The sequence below is a fragment of the Hemitrygon akajei genome, chromosome 8 (assembly GCF_048418815.1).
Source record: "Hemitrygon akajei chromosome 8, sHemAka1.3, whole genome shotgun sequence".
NCBI classification, from domain to species: domain Eukaryota; kingdom Metazoa; phylum Chordata; class Chondrichthyes; order Myliobatiformes; family Dasyatidae; genus Hemitrygon; species Hemitrygon akajei.
The window spans coordinates 3,102,973-3,124,361 of NC_133131.1; the positions used below are offsets into that span (position 1 = coordinate 3,102,973).

General features: G+C 43.1%; 1 protein-coding gene across 6 annotated transcripts in view; it reads right to left on the bottom strand.

Moving 5' to 3' along the window:
* Positions 1–21,389, bottom strand: part of LOC140731559 (uncharacterized) — a 281,877-nt gene that overhangs the window by 185,041 nt on the left and 75,447 nt on the right. For all 6 annotated transcript variants that reach the window (XM_073053074.1, XM_073053075.1, XM_073053073.1 and 3 more), the window contains one exon: positions 1,730–1,947. In XM_073053074.1, the coding sequence (XP_072909175.1) occupies positions 1,730–1,947 (218 nt within the window). The remainder of the gene's footprint in view (positions 1–1,729; positions 1,948–21,389) is intronic.

Sequence of the window (21,389 nt, forward strand, 5' to 3'; positions counted from 1 at the left end):
CATGTTTTGTAAGGTTAACTAAATAGAATTTATTACTATTTACAAGGAGAGCCATGACGCAAGGATAGAACAGAGAGAAATCAAGGAGAGCAAAGAGGAAGCGAGAGTAGGCATAATGGACGAGGACTCAGGCCCAGGACTAGGCTGGGACTCAGGGTCTGGGGGCTAGGATTTGGAGCTCAGGGATCAGAGCCAAAGCTCGGAACACAGACCTCGGAGCTTTAACTTGATACTGGAACCTTGGAGCCAGAGCCGGGACTTCATACTCGTAACACCACAGCCGGGACTTGAGCACAGGAACACATAACACAGAGCCGGGACCCCTCCTTGGGGCAGGACATAGGGCCGGGACTCATACACGGAACACAAACGACAGTCCACTCAAGTAGCGGCAAACGGCCCGCCTACTGAGCTGGTTACGAGACGACAAAACAACGACAGTCCACTTGAGTAGCGGCAAACGGCCCGCCTACTGAGCTGGTTACGAGACGACAAAACAACGAGAGTCCAATCAAGTAGTGGCAAACAGCCTGCCTACTGAGCTGGATACGAGACCACACAATGGACGGTACTATAACAGACAAGTTTGCTCCAAGCAGCGGGAGTTCTTGACACACTCTGGTGGGTTAACCTTGCCCAGACCCGCTCTGGCAAGGGAAGGCGGCTTGCTGGCACTTGCTCCGGCAAGAAACTTAGTTGGCTCTGGCTAGATGACTTTGGCTCGCACTAACTTCATTAATGCTCTTGCGCTGAATGGCTGAAGCCGGAGACTTATAAACTACCAGTTCGGTCAAGAGTAAATTGCCTTTAATCACCAAGCCCAAGGGACATGGGAGAACCAGGAATTAAAGGGAAACAAGGAGTCAACGGTCCGGATCGTAACACAACCTAGGTAAATTGAAAGGGAATCCAATCCAGACCATGACAGGAATAATAGCTCAAAATATCCGTGATATTTCTTTGCCTGACCAACATGTTATTGCGTTTGTTACACTGATAGCTAGGAGGGCCATTCTATTGAAGTGGAAGGATACGTCGGCTCCCACTCTGTCACAATGGTTCTCTCAAGTGATGTTATGTCTAAGTTTGGAGAAAATTAGAAGTCGAACCTTTGAACCTATGTTTGATTTTGAGAAAAGATGGGGTTCATTTGCTCGTTACTACCATTTGAGTTAATTGATAGATTTCCTCCACGATCTAATTGTAAATTTTGGTATAATTTTTTTTGCTGGTGGTTTGATGTTTATCTTTAGAAGCTTTTTGTATGATGCATGGCTCCAGGGTTGAACACCTAATGGGTTCTTTTTTTCTCTCACATTTTTCTTGCTTTAGTAGGCTTTTTTCCTTTTCTCTTTTTTTTGTGTCACCATATATTTCAATCTTTAATTTTTTTTCTTTTCAGACATGGTAAGTGTTATTTACTTCAATACACTCTTGTTATTTTGGATAATAATAATAATAATAATAATAATAATAATATTTGAAAAGAAAGGCTGACCCATTCAATGCAGTTAACCAGAAATAAACTGCGAACACTGTGGTTACAAAAAAATATGTTCCAGACCAGTTTGACAGACTCTCAATTACTTTTCTTCTGTTTTTCTTTTTAAGTAGCTGAATATATAAGGGAATCAACATTTTTCTAGCCAAAGCTTCAGGAAATTCATTTTATTTACCATCAGCATTAAAGCTGATCTAGTGTAATTTATGTTCTTTTCGATTAACATACCTGATTAACCTGTTGCCTCATCCACCACTCCATGAATGTCACATATTCTTCAACCAGCTGAGTGCTAAGTGAACTGAGTGTTGTGTTCTGAGTTGCTGCTGCTATGGAGACTTGTACCAATGGAACCAGCAACAGGTAGTTTGATTCTGAAAGACACATGCTGGGGGGTTGAATATTCTGGTAGTAAGACAGGACATTCCTCATGGCCCAGGCTGCATCTGTAAGCAAATTCACAACTCCATAACAACATTGCAGAAATTTATAAATTGTGACCAACTAACACAAAACAATGATTTGAGGTATAACAAGACCTTAAAGAATCAGAATTAGGTTTATTATCACCGGCATGTGATGTGAAATTTGTTAACTTAGCAGCAGCAGTTCAATACAATACATAATATAGAAGAGAGAAAAAAAAATAAAAAAAATAAGTAAATCAATTACAGTATACGTAACAACACAGACAAAATGCTGGTGGAACACAGCAGGCCAGGCAGCATCTATAAGGAGAAGCACTGTTGACGTTTCGGGCCGAGACCCTTCGTCAGGACTAACCGAAAGGAAAGATAGTAAGAGATTTGAAAGTAGTGGGGGGAGGGGGAAATGCAAAATGATAGGAGAAGACCGGAGGGGGTGGGATGAAGCTAAGAGCTGGAAAGGTGATTGGCGAAAGTGATACAGAGCTGGAGAAGAGAAAGGATCATGGGACGGGAGGCCTTGGGAGAAAGAAAGGTGGGGGGAAGCATCAGAGGGAGATGGAGAACAGGCAGAGTGATGGGCAGGGAGAGAGATAAAAAACTAAGTATGTCTGGGATGGGGTAAGAAGGGGAGGAGGGGCATTAACGGAAATTAGAGAAGTCAATGTTCATGCAATCAGGTTGGAGGCTACCCAGCCGGTATATAAGGTGTTGTTCCTCCAACCTGAGTTTGGATTCATTTTGACAGTAGAAGAGGCCATGGATAGACATATCAGAATGGGAATGGGACATGGAATTAAAATGTGTGGCCACTGGGAGATCCTGCTTTCTCTGGCGGACCGAGCATAGGTGTTCAGTGAAACGGTCTCCCAGTCTGCGTCAGGTCTTGCCAATATATAAAAGGCCACACCTGGAGCACCGGACGCAGTATACCACACCAGCCGACTCACAGGTGAAGTGTTGCCTCACCTGATAGGACTGTCTGGGGCCCTAAATGGTGGTGAGGGAGGAGTGTAAGGGGAGGTGTAGCACTTGTTCCGCTTACAAGGATAAGTGCCAGGAGGGAGATCGATGGGAAGGGAATGGGGGGACAAGTGGACAAGGGAGTCGCGTAGGGAGCAATCCCTGCGGAAAGCAGAAAGGGGGGGGAGGGAAAGATGTGCTTGGTAGTGGGATCCCGTTGGAGGTGGCGGAAGTTACGGAGAATTATACGTTGGACCCGGAAGCTGGTGGGGTGGTAGGTGAGGACAAGGGGAACCCTATCCCGAGTGGAGTGGCGGGTGGATGGGGTGAGGGCAGATGTGCGGGAAATGGGAGAGATGCGTTTGAGAGCAGAGTTGATGGTGGAAGAAGGAAAGCCCCTTTGTTTAAAAAAGGAAGACATCTCCTTCGTCCTGGAAAGAAAAGCCTCATCCTGAGAGCAGATGCGGCGGAGACGGAGGAATTGTGAGAAGGGGATAGCATTTTTGCAAGAGACAGGGTGGGAAGAGGAATAGTCCAGGTAGCTGTGAGAGTCTGTAGGCTTATAGTAGATATCAGCAGTTAAGCCATCTCCAGAAATGGAGACAGAAAGATCAAGAAAGGGGAGGGAGGTGTCGTAAATTTGAGGGCAGGGTGAAAGTTGGAGGCAAAGTCAATGAAGTCAACGAGCTCAGCAGGCGCGCAGGAGGCAGCGCCAATGCAGTTGTTAATGTAGCAAAGGAAAAGAGGGGGATGGATACCTGTATAGTACAATATATGTACATTGAATAGATTAAAAACTGTGCAAAAACAGAAATACTTGATATTTAAAAAGTGAGGTACTATCCAAGGGTTCAATGTCCATTTAGGAATCGGACGGCAGAAGGGAAGAAGCAGTTCCTGAATCACTGAGTGTGTGCTTTCAGGCTTCTTGAACCTCCTACCTGATGGTAACAGTGAGTAAAGGGCATGCCCTGTGTGCTGGTTCTTAATAATGGATGTTTCCTTTCTGAGACTCTGCTCCCTGAAGATGTCCTGGGTACTTTGTAGGCTAGTACCCAAAATGATGCTGACTAGATTTACAACCCTCTGAAGCTTCTTTCTGTCCTGTGCAGTAGCCTTCCCCCCACTCCATACCAGACAGTAATGCAGCCTGTCAACATTCCATAGATCCACAACTCTCTGGGTGAAGAAGTTTTTCCTGAACTCAGTTCTAAATGGCCTACCCCTTATTCTTAAACTGTGGCTTCTGGTTCTGGACTCCCCTAACATCGGGAACATGTTTCCTGCCTCTAGCATGTCCAATCCCTTAATAATCGTATATGTTTCAATCAGATCCCTTCTCATCCTTCTAAATTCCAGTGTATACAAGCCCAGTCACTCCAATCTTTCAACACATGACAGTCCCACCATCCCAGGAATCAACCTTGTGAACCTACGCTGCACTTCCTCAATAGCAAGAATGTCCTTCCTCAAGTTTGGAGACCAAAACTGAACACAATACTCCAGGTGTGGTCTCACCAGGGCCCTGAAAAACTGCAGAAGGATCTCTTTGCTCCTATACTCAACTCCCCTTGTTATAAGGCCAATGTGCCATTAGCTTTCTTCACTGCCTGCTGTACCTGCATGCTTACTTTCAGTGACTGATGAACAAGGACACCTAGATCTCGTTGTACTTCCCCTTTTCCTAACTTGACACCATTCAGATAGTAATCTGCCTTCCTGTTCTTGCCACCAAAGTGGATAACCTCACATTTATCCACATTAAACTGCATCTGCCATGCATCTGCCCTCTCACCCAAACTGTCCAAGTCACCCTGCATTCTCCTAACATCCTCCTCATATTTCACACTGCCACCCAGCTTTGTGTCATCTGCAAATTTGCTTGTTACTTTTAATCCCTTCATCTAAATCATTAATGATTTAACTACATAACACCTCATAGGCCTGATTTTATCCTCACAAATCAATGAATATGTAGTAAATAAAGATCACTCCCTACTTGTACATAGTTTTCTCCTTTCGCTTGTTCTTTCTTTCCTCTCTTCTATAAGTGTATACCTCAGATAAATATTATGTGGAGATTTGTGGCATATATGACTAGATTATATGTACAATATCTGAAATACATCTTATGGAAATGTTTGTTTGATGACGAACTTCAATAAAAAATAAATTACAAAAAAAAAGAGATTGCGTCTGCCGTTGACTTATTGTGCCAATAGGCAAATTGCAATGGGTCCAGATCCTTGCTGAGGCAGGAGTTCAGTCTAGTCATGACCAACCTCTCAAAGCATTTAATCACTATCGATTGAGTACTACCGGATGATAGTCATTAAGGCAGATCACATTATTCTTCCTAGGCACTGGTATAATTGTTGCCTTTTTGAAGCAAATGGGAACTTCCGCACGTAGCAGTAAGAGGTTGAAAATTTCCTTGAATACTCCCGCTAGTTGGTTGGCACAAGTTTTCAGAGCCTTACCAGATACTCCACCTGGATCTTCCACCTTGCAAGGGTTCACTCTCTTTAAAGACAGCTTAACATCGGTCTCTGAGGCAGAGATCAGAGGGTTATCAGGTGAAGCAGGGACCTTCACAGTTGTAGTTGTGTTCTTCCTTTCAAAGTGGGCATAGAAGGCATTGAGTTCATCTGATAGTGAAGCATCGCTGCCATTCATGCTATTGGGTTTCGCTTTGTAGGAAGTAATGTCTTGCAAACCCTGCCAGAGTTGCTGTGCTTCTGATGTCACCTCCAACCTCATTCGAAATTGTTTCTTCATCCTTGAGATAGGCCTCTGCAAATCATACCTGGTTTTCTGGTACAGATGATGTACCTCCTGGTTCATCCACGGCTTTTGGTTTGTTAATATACAGTAAACCTTTGCAGGCACACACTCATCCTCACAGGTTTTAATGAAGTCAGTAACAACTGTAGCATACTCATCCAGGTTCTTAGATGAGTCCCTGAATACAGTCCAGTCCATCGATTAAAAGCAGTTCTGTAGGCGCTCATGTGCTTCCCTTGTCCATACCTTCTTGGTCCTCATTACTGGTGCTGCAGTCTTCAGTCTCTGCCTATACTTAGGGAGTAGAAGTACAAACAGGTGATCAGACTTCCCGAAGTGAAGTCGTGGAATAGCATGGTAGGCATCCTTGATGGTGGTGTAACAATGGTCTAGTGTGTTGTTTCCTCTGGTATTGCAAGTGATCTGTTGATGGTAATTGTTTAGTGATTTTTTCAGATTGGCCTGGTTAAAACATCCCAAAACAATGGTGAAGGCATTAGGGTGTGCTGTTTCATGCATGTTGATCCCATTGCTCAGATCATCTAAAGCCTGAGTGACGATGGCCTGAGGTAGAATGTATACTGCCACCAAAATGACCCCAGATGACTCCCATGGTAGGTAAAAAGTATGGCACTTAACTACTAGATATTCTAGGTTTGGTGAGCAGAATTGGGACTGCACTGATATATTTGTTCACCAAGAAGAGCTGATAATGAGGCATACTCCTCCACCTCTGCTTTTGAGAGACTCTATAGATCTATCCTGACGGACGGTGTATAGTAAACCTGTCGATCTGAATTGCTGCATCCAGTACGGAAGGGGTTAACCAGGATTCCATGAGACAAAGGAAACACACGATCCTAATGTTCCTCTGATTCAGCACACTTGGTCTGAGATCATTGATTTTACTCACCAGAGACTGCACATTTGCCATTAAGATTATCGGTATAGGGAGTTTAAAACCAGGTCATTTGGCTCCACCATTCCATCAGGGCTGATTTATTATTCCCCTCAACCCCATTATCTTTGACTCCCTTACTAATCAACCGCCGCTTTAAATATACCCAATATCTTACTCCACAACTGCCTATGGCATTACATTCCCCAGATTCACTACCTTTTGGCTAAAGAAATTCCTCATCTCTGTTCTAAATGGATGTCCTTCTATTCTGTGTCTGTGTCATGTGTCCTTGGCTCCGCCACTGTGAAAAAACATCCTCCTCACATCAACTCTATCTAGGCCTTACAATATTTGAAAGGTTTCAATGCAATTCCCTCCTCATTCTTCTAAACTCCAGCAAGTAAAGCCATCAAACAATCCACCCATATGTTAACCCTTTCATTTATGGGAACATTACTGGCACAGTCGTAAAACAATGATGAATTTACATAGCAACTTTAATGTTAGAAGCCCTTAGATATTTCACAAATGAGTGTAATTAAAACAAAATTTTACATTGATTATATAAGTCAATTCTAAGTTTAAAACTCTGGTAAATGAGGCAGACATTAAGGAGAATCACAAATGAAGAACAGCAAGAAGTTTAAGAATCGTACTAGAGTTGAGAGAGCAATAAGCAAGAAGTTGGAACAAGCGCCAAAGGGACTGCATGGCTAGAGCTGGTCACAGAGAAAGGGAATGGAGATAATGTGGGGATTTGTAAACGTGGATGAGAGGCTTTGAATCAAAGTATTGGCCATTCAGGCTGAAAAATGCCTTGGTATAGTTTAGGGGTTTTGGTTATGTTCAAAGTTCATTAGGAGAGGATGATAGGAGATTAATCAGGAGCCCAGTAAAATTATTTATTCCTAATTAGTCAAAATCATGTATGAGGGATTCAGTAATAAATGGGCTGAGCCAAAAATGGAGTCAGGCTACAAAATAGAGATAATTGAGTCATGCAGTGTAAACATAGGCTCTTCAGCGCATGTCCATGCTGGACATCCAAATGCATATCTACACCATTTCCACTTACCACAATTCTGTGTTGTTTCTAGTGCCCATGTAAACACTTTTAAATACTGTGTGAAAATAGGCCATCTATAGCATAGGCATGGATGACTACTGAAACATGAAACAGCTCAAGAAAGGTTAAATTGAGCTGCCAGCTTGATCAAAATTTATTAATGAATGCTAAGACATCAACGATCCTTTAGAAACAAAATTAAATATTGAAAATCTCCAATAAAACCAGAAAACATTGGAAATCACTATACCTCAATACTGAATCTGTATATAGGAGGGAGAATAAAAATTTAGTTGAATGGTGCCATAACAACCTCTCACTCAATGTTAGTAAAACCAAACAGCTGATTATTGACTACAGGAAGAAGAAACTGGAGGTTCATGAGCTAGTCCACATTAGGAGATCAGCAGTAGAGAGGGTCAGTAACCCTAAATTCCTTGAAGTCAGAGAATCTGATATGATAATGTCCAGATTCATGACCCTATTTAGATTCATAGAGTCATAAAGCCCTTTGCCTAGCAGATCCATGCTGACCTATTTGCTCTTCTCTTTCCTATCTTATTTGGTAACAATAGGATCATATCCTTCTATGCTTTTTGTTGGTGTCCATTCCTTAAACACAGTAGCTGTATCCGATTATGGCTGGCAGGCCTTGTATATGTCCTCCCTGTTGCATATTTAATATTTCAGTAATTGAGTAATATTGTAAATATATTGTTTAAGTATTCTTTGCTGTTTACATAATGCATTATGGGTTATATGTAAAAGTATGTAAATTGCATATGTCATGACACTACCACGAGATAAACATGCACCTCACTTAAAGTAAAACAAAGTTAAACTCACATTTCAGACTACCATCTTTGCTATAAATTAGTAATGTTTTGGAGTTACAAAACATAACAGTGGTGACTAGGCATTTTTAAAATGAACCCTAGATGATTACCTGCTTGTAAGAAAAGGTTGAAAACGGAAAAATTCATGGGTTCATAAGAAGTGAGTACCGGGTGATAATGATCATTAAAAAAAGAACAGAAATGGCTAGCTATATCTGGAAGATTGAGACTGTTGATTACAACAGATAACTGGATTTTGTATACTGAACAAATTGAGCAGTGTTTTAAAGCAAATGGAATAGCCAATAAGAAACAAGCACCATTTTGCTGAGTGCATTGGACTTAAAGGTTTACAGTTTGCTTTGAAGTTTAATTGCTCCAACCAAACCAGCTGAAATGAGCTTTACTCATATCGTGAAAGTAATACAGGAACATTTAAAACCAATAATTTAGAACAAGCTGCTATATTTCATAAGGAGTTTGAAGGTTTGTTAACTAAACACTCAAACTTCTATAGATATACTGTGGAGAGCATTCTGACAAGCTGCATCACTGTCTGCTACGGGGCAGGGGGAGGGGTGGGCTACTGCACAGGACCAAAAAGAAGCTACAGAAAGTTGTAAAAGTATCAGCTTCACCTTGGTTACTGGCCTCTGTAGTACCTAAGACATTTTCAAGGAACGGTGCTTCAGAAAGGTGATGCCCATTATTAGCAATTCCCATCACCAGGGCATGCCCTCTTCTCATTGTTACCATCAGGGACGAGGTCTAGAAGGCTGAAGGCACACACTCAGCGATTCAGGAACAGCTTCTTTCCCTCTGCCATATGATTCCTAAATGTACTGTGAACCCATGAACACTACTTCACTTTTTAAAAATATTTCTGTTTTTGCACTATTTTCAATATACAGTTGGCCCTCCTTATCCACAAATTCTGCATGCGTGAATTCAACCAACTGCAAATCGAGAAAAAGCAGAGCGGCAGAGGATGAGAGGTGACCTGATAGAGGTGTATAAGATGATAAGAGGCATTGATCATGTGGATAGTCAGAGGCTTTTTCCCAGGGCTGAAATGGCTAACATGAGAGGGCACAGCTTTAAGGTGCTTGGAAGTAGGTACCGAGGTGATGTCAGGGGTAATTTTTTTACGCAGAAAGTGGTGAGTGTGTGGAATGTGCTGCTGGAGACGGTGGTGGAAGCAGATACGATAGGGTCTTTTAAGAAACTCCTGAATAGGTACATGGAGCTTAGAAAAATAGAGGGCTATGGGTAACCTTAGGTAACTTCTAAGTAAGTACATGTTCGGCATAGCATTGTGGGCCGAAGGGCCTATATTGTGCCATAGGTTTTCTATGTTTCTAAGAATGAAAGCGAGATGAAAGTTGAAATTGGACCACTGGAAAATGATGCTGATGAGGTAGTAATGGGGGATGAAGAAATGGGCAATGAATTTAGTAAGTACTTTGCTTCAGTCTTTAATTTGGAAGACACTAGCTGTATGACAGAGGTCTGTGAGTGGCAGGAAGCAGGACTGAGTGCCATTCTATTACAAAGGAAATGGTGCTAGGGAAACTGAAAGGTTTTAAGGTAGATAAGTCATCTGGACCAGATGGACTACATCCCAGAGTCCTGAAAGAGGTTGCTGAAGAGATAACAGATGCATTGGTCATGATCTTTCAAGAATCACTTGATTCTGGCATGGTCCTGGAGGACTGGAAAATTGCAAATGTCACTCAAAAAGAGAAGAAGGCAAAAGAAAGAAAATTATAGGCTAGTTAGCTTAACCTCGGTGGCTGGGAAAGTGTTGGAGTTCATTATTAAGGACGAGATGTTGGCGTAATTGGAGACTAATGATAAAATAAGTCAACATCAGTATGGTTTCTGCCAAGCAATATCTTACCTGACAAATCTTGTAGAGTATTTTGAGGAAGTAACAAGCAGTGTGGACAAAGGAGAGGTAGTGGATGTCATCTACTTAGATTTTCAGAAGGAATTTGATAAGGTGCCTCACATGAGGCTGCTTAACAGGATAAAATCCTATGGTGTTACAGAAAGTATACTGGCATGGAAAGCAGAATGGCTAACAGGCTGGAGACAGCAAGTGGGAATAAAAGGGGCCTTTTCTGGTTGACTGCCAGTGACTAGTGGTTTTCCACAGAGGTCAGTATTGGGACCACTACTTTTCATATTGTTTGTCAATGATATAAATAGTGGAATTGATGTTCTTTGTGGTAAAGTTTGCAGATGATACAAAGATAGGTAGAGGAGTAGGTAGTGCTGAAGAAGCAACGCAACTGCAGCAGGACTTAGATAAAAAGGTACAATGGACAAAAAAGTGGCAGATGGAATACAGTGTTGGGAAAAGTATGATAATGCATCTTGGTAAAAGGAATAATAGTGCAGACTATTAACTAAATGGGGAGAATGTTCGAACATCAGAGGTGCAGAGGGATTTGGGAATCCTCGTTCAAGAGTCCCAGAAGGTAAACTTACAGGCTGAGTCTGTGGTAAAGAGGGTAAATGCAATGTTGGCATTTATTTCAAGGGGAATAGAATATAAAAACAAGAAAATAATGCTGAAGCTATATAAGACATTAGTCAGGCTGCACTTGGAGTACTGTCAACAGTTTTAGTTTCTCTATCTCAGAAAGAATGTGTTGTCATTGAAGAGAGTCCAGAGGAGGTTCACGAGGATGATTCCAGGAACGGGGGTTAACATATGAGGAACATTTGACAGCTTTGGGCCTGTACTCACCAGAATTTAAAAGAATGTGTCAGGTTCTCATTGAAACCTACTCAATGTTGAAAATACTGGATAAGGTGGATGTGGAGAGAATATTTCCTCTGGCAGGAGTATCAACAACTAAAGGGCACTGCCTCAAAATTGAGAGGAAACCTTTTAGAGCAGAAGTAAGAGGAACTTTTTTAGCCAACAAGAGGTGAATCATGAAATGCTCTGCCACAGACTGTGTTGGAGGCCAAGACCGTGGGTATGTTCAAAGTGGTTGATAGCTCCTGATTGGTTGGGGGATCAAGGGATATGGTGAGAGGTCAGGTGTATGGGGTTGAACAGGATTTGGGAACAGCCATGAGGAAATGGTGCAGTGGACATAATGGGCTGTAATGTCTAATTCTGCTCCTATGTCTTATGATCTAAACAATCTGTCTACATAAGTGTTCCTCCAGTTCCTGCTGACCTATAATATCTTCTCATCAGAGAGACAATCCTCTTCTTTTAAGTCTAGTCATGTGGCTTCACTGAATTATCCTCTAAGATTATCTTCTCTAATGAAAGTTGTTATGTCCTCCTTCAACAAGAAGGCAACTCTTCCTCCTATCTTGCCCTCATTTCCGCATTGGTGTATCTACGGAAAATAGTGCCTATGGCAAGCACTGAAATTGCACTCCTGTCCAAACATCTGACACCCATCTTTTAGATAACTTTACCATAATATCAGCTCAAAACTACAAGTTAAGCTTGTTAATCTTTTAATTAACAAATTATGGCACTACATGAAAATTATAACTGCACCTTCCTTGCTTTCACTGATGCAAATTGGTCTATGATGTGATCAAAGTCAGTTTTTTCAGTTTCTTCTCTTTCTACACTCAGCAGGGCAAGATCACAGTCTGGAGGCTCTCAAATAGGAAAGTATTAGTTTTAACTTGCTGAATGATCTCTCACAGCTGGCAATGGAAATTGCAATGGTTAGCATTATCTGAATAACAATGCGAAGATTGGGGAAGGCGCTCTGATCTCCATACTGAATAATAAATTCAAGAAGCTCTTCAGGTCTTGATATTTTCATGTTGATCTGCCTTGATAGCAACATTCTGCAATCCAAAATTTCTTCATATAGCTGCTGTCCATCAACATCAGAACTGTACAAATCGCCCGAATTTTTGCACTTCGTTACTGTTGGCACTGTAACACAGTCTCTCGACATCGAGAAGGAACCCAAACTTGGCGTCAGTGTCATGCAAACGAGCAAACCTTTCATCCATTTCTCTGTGAAGACGGTCGAGTGTTCCCTTCAGGACTCTTTCCATTTCCTCCTTAGCTGTTAACCCAGCGACTCTCGAGTTCTCATCAGCCATTCGTTTCTTTCGTTTCTGACATCTTTCAACTTCAATATTCCATTCTTGACAGAGACTGACACATTTATACTTTATCCACCTTCGGATTCTAATAAACTTGTAGCAGGTGCAGGTGACTCCATGGAACGTGTCGAACTACTTGTTCCAGGCTTTTCAAAGAAGGACATGAAGAACTTTCTCAACTTCTTGGCTTCCACTGCCTCCAACTTTCGTCTCTTCCGTCCTTCAGCTCCACTTTCCTTCTTCTTCGTGAAGAAACATTTCATTGTCTTCTTACACAATGCTCTGAAATAAGGCCATCCTAGTGCTTCTCACCCATGGTAATCAAAGACAGATCATACATCTGAAGAAATTTCTTTTTTCACTATCCAAGGATGGCTTGTCTGACTTTAATAGGAACTGCTCAGTAGCGCCCAGGGCACGTGCCATACCTGCCATACTTTAGATACGTCACTGCACTTCCATCACACCTGCAACGTCTGTACTCTGCTACATTGAGCTACTTTTCTGCCCTTTCCTCAGTCATATTTCAGTTACGGCTGTGATATCCCAGTTGCCAGAGTCAATCCACACCCTGAGGTTATCTGTTAAGCCTCTTGCTTTTTAATAAATACAGTTTAAACCAATAGTCTTTCCTCCCCCTTTAGTGTCCTTCTGTCTATCCCAAAGACTAAACTTGCTCTTGTTGGCTACGCTATTCAAACAAAGAACAATACAACACAGTACAGACTCTTTGAGATACGGTCTTGTGTGAACATCTTAACTTACTCTAAGATCAGTCTAATCCTTGCTTCCCATATCCATGTGCCTATCCAAGGAGTCTCTTAAATGTCCTAATGTATCTGCCTCTACCACCACCCTTGGCACACCTAGCACATTTTGTATTTAAAAAAACCTACCTCTGACCTTTTCCCTATGCTTTCCTCCCAACAGCACTCTTCAGAGCCCTGCCATTTCCTGTACAAGTTCTGCCTTAGCTTAACTTCCCAAAATGCCACACTGCACACTTATTCAAGTTCATTTCCAGTAGAGATGAGAACTGAGCAATACCGTGGCTGATGAGAAATTAGAGTGTAATTTTGTGTTCAGTTCTGGTTGCCCAATTATAAGAAAGATGTGATCTGGCATTTTGCATTCTCTGAAGGTGTTCCGTAAGGCTTGGAGCGAAATGTGTGGCCTTGAGGCCAAGAAGCCTGGAGACAGGGTGGGAGCCCATGATCAACTCCATTTCTCACCAATATCAACAATTAAAGCACCGAGTAAGATTGAAATCGCCAATGTGAGCGTGGAAGGTGAGTGGGTGTTCAGCACAGCCCACCAGCCACGGTAACCAACCCACAGCCCACCAACCACCAGCCCACCAGTAGCTCACGGCTACTGGACAAATGTGTCTGCATGTAACAGTGTCTCTTTCCCCCTTGCTCACTGCTCCTGAAGAAAGGTCCCTGCGTTCAAAAGGTCTCTCTTTTCCTCAATGCTACAGGAAGATGGTGCCAGAGTTCTGGACTCTGGGCTATGTTAAATCGATGTGGTTTGTGGATTGGACTCTGTACTTCATGTTATGATGTGTTCCTAGTTTCTGGTTGCTCCTAGTTTTTGTTGCTATTTTGGGCGATTTTGAAGTGGGGTGACCTGCAGATAACGAACACTGAGCTAAACTGAATAGGCCTGGACTCTTCCGATTTTGTTTTTTATATTCTGTGTTTTTTGCTCATTTTTGTTGCTGTTCGTGCAATTTGTCTTTTTATGTATGTGGGAGAGGGGTTTGATGTTTTTCTTTTTCTTTAAATGGGTTCTTTGGTTTTCTTTGTTTTGTGGCTGTCTGTGGGGAAGACAAATCTTGAGGTTGTAAATTGCATAGCATATTTTGATTGTTTTGGGGGATTTTAACCAGGCCAGTCTGAAAAAATCACTACGCGATTAACATCAACAGATCTCTTGCAATATCAGAGGAAATAACACATGGACCACTGTTTCAGCACCATCAAGAATGACCACCATGCTATTCCATGCCATCACTTCGGGAAGTCTGATCACCTAGCTGTACTTCTACTCCCTGGGTATAGGCAGAGACTGAAGACTGCAGCACCAGTAGTGAGGACCAAAAAGGTATGGACAAGGGAAGCACAGGAGTGCCTACAGGACTGCTTTGAATCAGTGGACTGGATTGTATTCAGGGATTCATCTTTGAATCTGGATGAGTATGCTGCAATTGTTACCCTTCATTAAAACCTGTGTGGATGAGTGTGTGCCTACAAAGACTTCCTGTACATTCCCAAATCTAAAGTCGTGGATAGACAATAGACAATAGGTGCAGGAGTAGGCCATTCGGCCCTTCTAGCCAGCACCGCCATTCACTGTAATCATGGCTGATCATACACAATCAGTACCCCGTTCCTGCCCTCTCCCCATATCCCTTGACCCCGCTATCTATAAGAGCTCTATCTAACTCTCTCTAGAATGCATCCAGAGACCTGGCCTCCACTGCCTTCTGGGGCAGAGCATTCCACATATCCACCACTCACTGGGTGAAAAAGTTTTTCCGCATCTCTGTTCTAAATGACCTACCCCTTATTCTTAAACTGTGGCCTCTAGTTCTGGATTCACCCATCAGCGGGAACATGCTTCCTGCCTCCAGTGTGTCAAATCCCTTAATAATCTTATATGTTTCAATCAGATCCCCTCTCATCCTTCTAAATTCCAGTGTACACAAGCCCAGTCACTCCAATCTTTCAACATATGACAGTCCCGCCATTCCGGGAATTAACCTTGTTAACCTATGCTGCACTCCCTCAATAGCAAGAATGTCCTTCCTCAAATTTGGAGACCAAAACTGCACACAATACTCCAAGTGGGATCTCACCAGGGCCCTGTACAGCTGCAGAAGGACCTATTTACTCCTATACTCAATTCCTCTTGTTATAAAAGCTAGCATGCCATTAGCTTTCTTCACTGCCTGCTGTACCTGCATGCTTGCTTTCATTGACTGATGTACAAGGACACCTAGATCTCATTGTACTTCCCCTTTTCCTAACTTGACTCCATTTAGATAGTAATCTGCCTTCCTCTTCTTGCCACCAAAGTGGTTAACCTCACATTTATCCACATTAAACTGCATCTGCCATACATTTGCCCACTCACCCAACCTGTCCAAGTCACCCTGCATTCTCATAACATCCTCCTGACATTTCACACTGCCACCCAGCTTTGTGACATCAGCAAATTTGCTAATGTTACTTTTAATCCCTTCATCTAAATTATTAATGTATATTGTAAACAGCTGCGGTCCCAGCACCGAACCTTGCGGTACCCCACTGGTCACAGCCTGCCATTCCGAAAGGGACCCGTTAATCACAACTCTTTGTTTCCTGTCAGCCAGCCAATTTTCAATCCATATCAGTACTCTGCCCCCAATACCATGTGCCCTAATTTTGTCCACTAATCTCCTATGTGGGACTTCATCAAAAGCTTTCTGGAAGTCCAGGTACACTACATCCACTGGCTCTCCCTTGTCCATTTTCATAGTTACATCCTCAAAAAACTCCAGAAGATTAGTCAAGCATGATTTTTCCTTCATAAATCCATGCTGACTCGGACTGATCCTTCTACTGCTATCCAAATGTGTCGTAATTTCCTCTTTTATAATTGACTCCAGCATCTTTCCCACCACTGACGTCAGGCTAACCGGTCTATAATTCCCTGTTTTCTCTCTCCCTCCTTTCTTGAAAAGTGGGACAACATTAGCCACCCTCCAATCAGCAGGAACTGTTCCTGAATCTATAGAACATTGGAAAATGATTACCAATGCGTCCACGATTTCTAGAGACACCTCTTTAAGTACCCTGGGATGCAGACCATCAGGTCCCGGGGACTTATCAGCCTTCAGACTCAACAGTCTATCCAACACCGTTTCTTGCCTAATATAAATTTCCTTCAGTTCATCCTTTACCATAGTTCCTTTGGCCACTATTACATCTGGGAGATTGTTTGTGTCTTCCCTAGTGAAGACAGATCCAAAGTACCTGTTCAACTCATCTGCCGTTTCCTTGTTCCCCATAATAAATTCACCCGTTTCTGTCTTCAATGGCCCAATTTTGGTCTTAACTATTTTTTTGCTATTCACATACCTAAAGAAGCTTTTACTATCCTCCTTTATATTCTTGGCTAGTTTACCTTCGTACCTCATTTTTTCTTGGTGTATTGCCTATTTTGTTATCTTCTGTTGCTCTTTAAAAGCTTCCCAGTCCTCCGGTTTCCCGCTCATCTTTGCTGTGTTATACTTCTCTTTTATTTTTATACTGCCCTTTACTTCCCTCGTCAGCCACGGCCGTCCCTTACTCCCCTTAGGATCTTTCTTCTTCTTTGGAATGAACTGATCCTGCACCTTCTGCATTATTCCCAGAAATACCTGCCATTGTTGTTCCACTGTCTTCCCTGCTAGGGTATTGTTCCATTGAACTTTGGCCAGCTCCTCCCTCATAGCTCCACAGTTCCCTTTGTTCAACTGTAATACTGACACATCCGATTTTCCCTTCTCCTTCTCAAATTGTAGGTTAAAACATATCACATTATGGTCACTACCTCCTAATGGTTCCTTTACCTCGAGGTCCCTGATCAAATCCGGTTCATTGCACAACACTAAATCTAGAATTGCCTTCTCTCTGGTAGGCTCCAGTACAAGCTGTTCTAAGAATCCATCTTGGAGGCACTCTACAAACTCCCTTTCTTGGGATCCAGTACCATTCTGATTCTCCCAGTCTACCTGCATGTTGAAATCCCCCATGACAACTGTACCATTACCTTTGCGACATGCCAATTTTAACTTTTCATTCAACTTACACCCTACATCCAGACTGCTGTTTGGGTGCCTGTAGATAACTCCCACTAGGGTCTTTCTACCCTTAGAATTTCTCAGTTCTATCCATACTGACTCTACATCCCCAGATTCTATGTCCCCCCTCGCAAGGGACTGAATATCATTCCTCACCAACAGAGCCACCCCACCCCCTCTGCCAGTCAGTCTGTCCTTTGTATATCCTTGAATATTCATTTCCCAGGCCCTGTCCGCTTGAAGCCATGTCTCAGTTATTCCCACAACATCGTACTAGCCAATTTCCAACTGAGCCTCAAGCTCATCTACTTTATTCCTTATACTTTGTGCATTCATATATAATACTTTTAATTCGGTACTCCCCTCTCCTTTCATATCAATTCCTATTTCACTTGGACATACTGTACGATCTCTTCTTGAGCTTTCTACTCCATTGATTCTGTTGTCCTTTTCAACTTTTCTTATTTTCACTTTCCCTTTAACTCCATCCTTATATTTCCAGTTCATCCCCTCCCTCCCACTACTTAGCTTAAACACATCCGTGTTGCAGTGGCAAACCTGTCTGCCAGAATGCTGGTCCCCCGCCTATTAATGTGCAACCCGTCCCTTTTGTACAATTCATCCCTACCCCAAAACAGATCCCAGTGGTCCAAGAATGTAAATCCTTGCTTCCTGCACCAGTTCCTCAGCCACACATTCAGATCCATTATCTCCCTGTTCCTGCTCTCTCCAGCACAAGGAACTGGAAGCAAACCAGAGATAACCACCCTGGAAGTCCTGCTTTTCAGCCTTCTTCTGAGTTCTCTGAAGTCCCGCTGCAGAATGTCCTTCCTCTTCTTCCCGGTGTCATTTGTGCCGACATGCACTACCACTTCCGGCTGTTCACCTTCACCCTTGAGGATTCCCTGCAATTGGTCCGTGATGTCCTGAATCCTAGCACCAGGGAGGCAACACACCATCCTTAAATCTCGCCTGTTGCCGCAGAAACCCCCTTCCATACCTCTTACTATGGAGTCCCCTACTACCACGGCTCTTCCCGATGTCTGACTCCTCGGCTCTGCTTCTGCACCAATTTTCAGCTCGCAGACCTGTCCGCCTCTCAGACTTGCAGTATCTTCTGTCCTGACAGCTTCCAAGAAGGTGAACCTGTTTACAAGAGGTACATCCCCTGGGGTCTCCTGTACTTCAAGCATCCTTTCCTTCCTTATCGTCGCCCCCTTTCTCTCTTCCGGTATCCTCGGTGTAATGACCTCACTGTAGGTCCTGTCCAGAAAACCCTCGTTTTCACGGACAAACCTGAGGTCATCCAGTTCTTTCTTCAGTGCTGCAACATGCTCCTTCAGAAGCTGAATCTGGACACACTTTCCACAGCTGTAGCAGCTGGGGACACCATCAGTGTCTCTGACCTCCCACCATGCACGTAGCACACTGAATCAGCTTAGTGGTCATGTCTTCACCCTCTGCAATTGTGCCTGGCGTAGTCTCCTCGCCGAAGACTCTCGAGCCAAAGACTAGCACTTTTCACACCAGGCACTTCCCTCGACCAGGCCACTTCTGATGAAATATGAGGTACGTCGTTTGCTCAAGGCTAGATCTATGGCATTCAAGTCTGGCGACCCGGGTCTGTACCAGAAAACCAGGTATGATTTGCGGAGGGCTATTTCAAGGGCGAAGAGACAATTTCGAATGAGGCTGGAGGTGACATTGGATGTACGACAACTCTGGCAGGGTTTGCAAGACATTACTTCCTACATGAATGGCAGCGATGCTTCACTACCAGATGAACTCAATGCCTTCTATGCCCACTTTGAAAGGGAGAATATAATTACAGCTATGAAGATCCATGCTGCACCTGATGACCCTGGAAACTCTGTCTCAGAGGCCATTGTTAGGCTGTCTTTAAAGAGAGTGAACCCTCACAAGGCGTAAGGTCCCAATGGAGTACTGGGCGAAAGTTCCCACTTGCTTCAAATAGGCAACAATTATACCAATGCCTAAGAAGAATAATGTGAGCTGCCTTAATGAATATCGCCTGGAGTCACTCACATCTACAGTGATGAAATGCTTTGAGAGGTTGGTCATAACTAGACCGAACTCCTCAGCAAGGACCTGGACCCATTGCAATTTGCCTATTACCACAATAAATCAGCAGCAGATACAGTCTCAATGGCACTCCACATGGCCTTAGTCCACCTCGACAACACAAACACCTATGTCAGGATGCTGTTCATAGAACACTACAGCATAGTACCGGCCCTTCAGCCCTCCATGTTGTGACGACCCATATAATCCTTTAAAAAAGTACTAAACCCACACTACCCCATAACCATCCATTTTTCTTTCATCCATGTGCCTGTCCAAGAGGCTCTTAAATACCCCTAATGTTTTAGCCTTCACCACCATCCATGGCAAGTCATTCCAGGCACTCACAACCCTCTGTGTAAAAAACTTACCCCTGATGTCTCCCCTAAACTTCCCTCCCTTACTTTTATACATATGCCCTCTGGTGTTTGCTATAGGTGTCCTGGGAAACAGGTACTGACTATCCACCCTATCTATGCCTCTCATAATCTTGTAGACCTCTATCAAGTCCCCTCTCATTCTTCTACGCTCTAAAGAGAAAAGTCTCAGCTCTGCTAACCTTGCTTCATATGACTTGTTCTCTAAACCAGGCAACGTCCTGGTAAATCTCCTCTGCACCCTTTCCATAGCTTCCACATCCTTCCTATAATGAGGTGACCAGAATTGAACACAATAAGTGCGGTCTCACCAGAGGTTTGTAGAGTTGCAACATGAACTCTCTACTCAATCCCCCTGTTAATGAAGCCTAGCATCCCATAGGCCTTCTTAACTACCCTATCAACTGTGCAGTGACCTTGATGGATGTATGGATTTGAACCCCAAGGTCCCTTTGTTCATCCACACTCTTAAGTAACTGGCTATTAATCCTGTACTCAATCTTCTGGTTTGTCCTTCCAAAATGCATCACCTCACACTTGTCCGGATTGAACTCCATCAGCCATTTTTCTGCCCAACTCTGCAGCCTGTCTATATCCTCATGTAACCTTCGACAACCTACAGCTCCATCCACAACTCCTCCAATCTTCATGTCATCCGCAAACTTACTCACCCATCCTTCCACCTCTACATCCAGGTCATTTATAAAAATCACAAATAGCAGGGGTCCCAGGACAGATCCCTGCGGCACTCCACTAGTCACTGACCTCCAGGCAGAATACTTTCCTTCCTACCCTCTGCTTTCTTCCTTTAAGCCAATTTTTTATCTAAACAGCCAAGGTTCCACTTCTCCCATGCCTCATGACTTTCTGGATGAGTCTCTCATGAGGGACCTTGACAAATGCTTTGCTAAAGTCCATGTAGACCACATTCACTGCCCTGCCCTCATCAATTTCTTTTGTTACCTCTTCAAAAAACTCTATCAGGCTCATGAAGCACGATCTTCCCTTCACAATGACATGTTGACTATCCATGACTAGACTGTACTTCTCCAAATGCTCATAGATTCTATCCTTAAGAATCCTTTCCAGTAGTTTGCATACCACCAATGTAAGACTCACTGGTCTATAGTTCCCAGGTTTCTCCCTATTACCTTTTTTAAACAAGGGAACTACATTTGCCATTCTCCAGTCCTCTGCAGCCAAAGAGGATTCAAAGATCATAGCTAATGCTCCTGCGATCTCTTCTCTCAATTCCCACAACAACCTGGTGTGTATCATATCTGGCCCTGGGGATTTATCAATCTTAATGTTTTTAAGAAGATCCAGCACTTCTTCTTCCTTAATCTCCACATTGTACAGCACACAGGCCCGCTCTACTTCGACCTCATCCTGATCAAGATCCTTTTCATTTATGAATACTGAAGCAAACTATTCATTTAGGACCTCCCCAACCTCCTCCGCTTCCAGGCACATGTTGCCCTCTTTATCCTCTAGCGGTCCCACCTTCATTCTCATCATCCTCCTA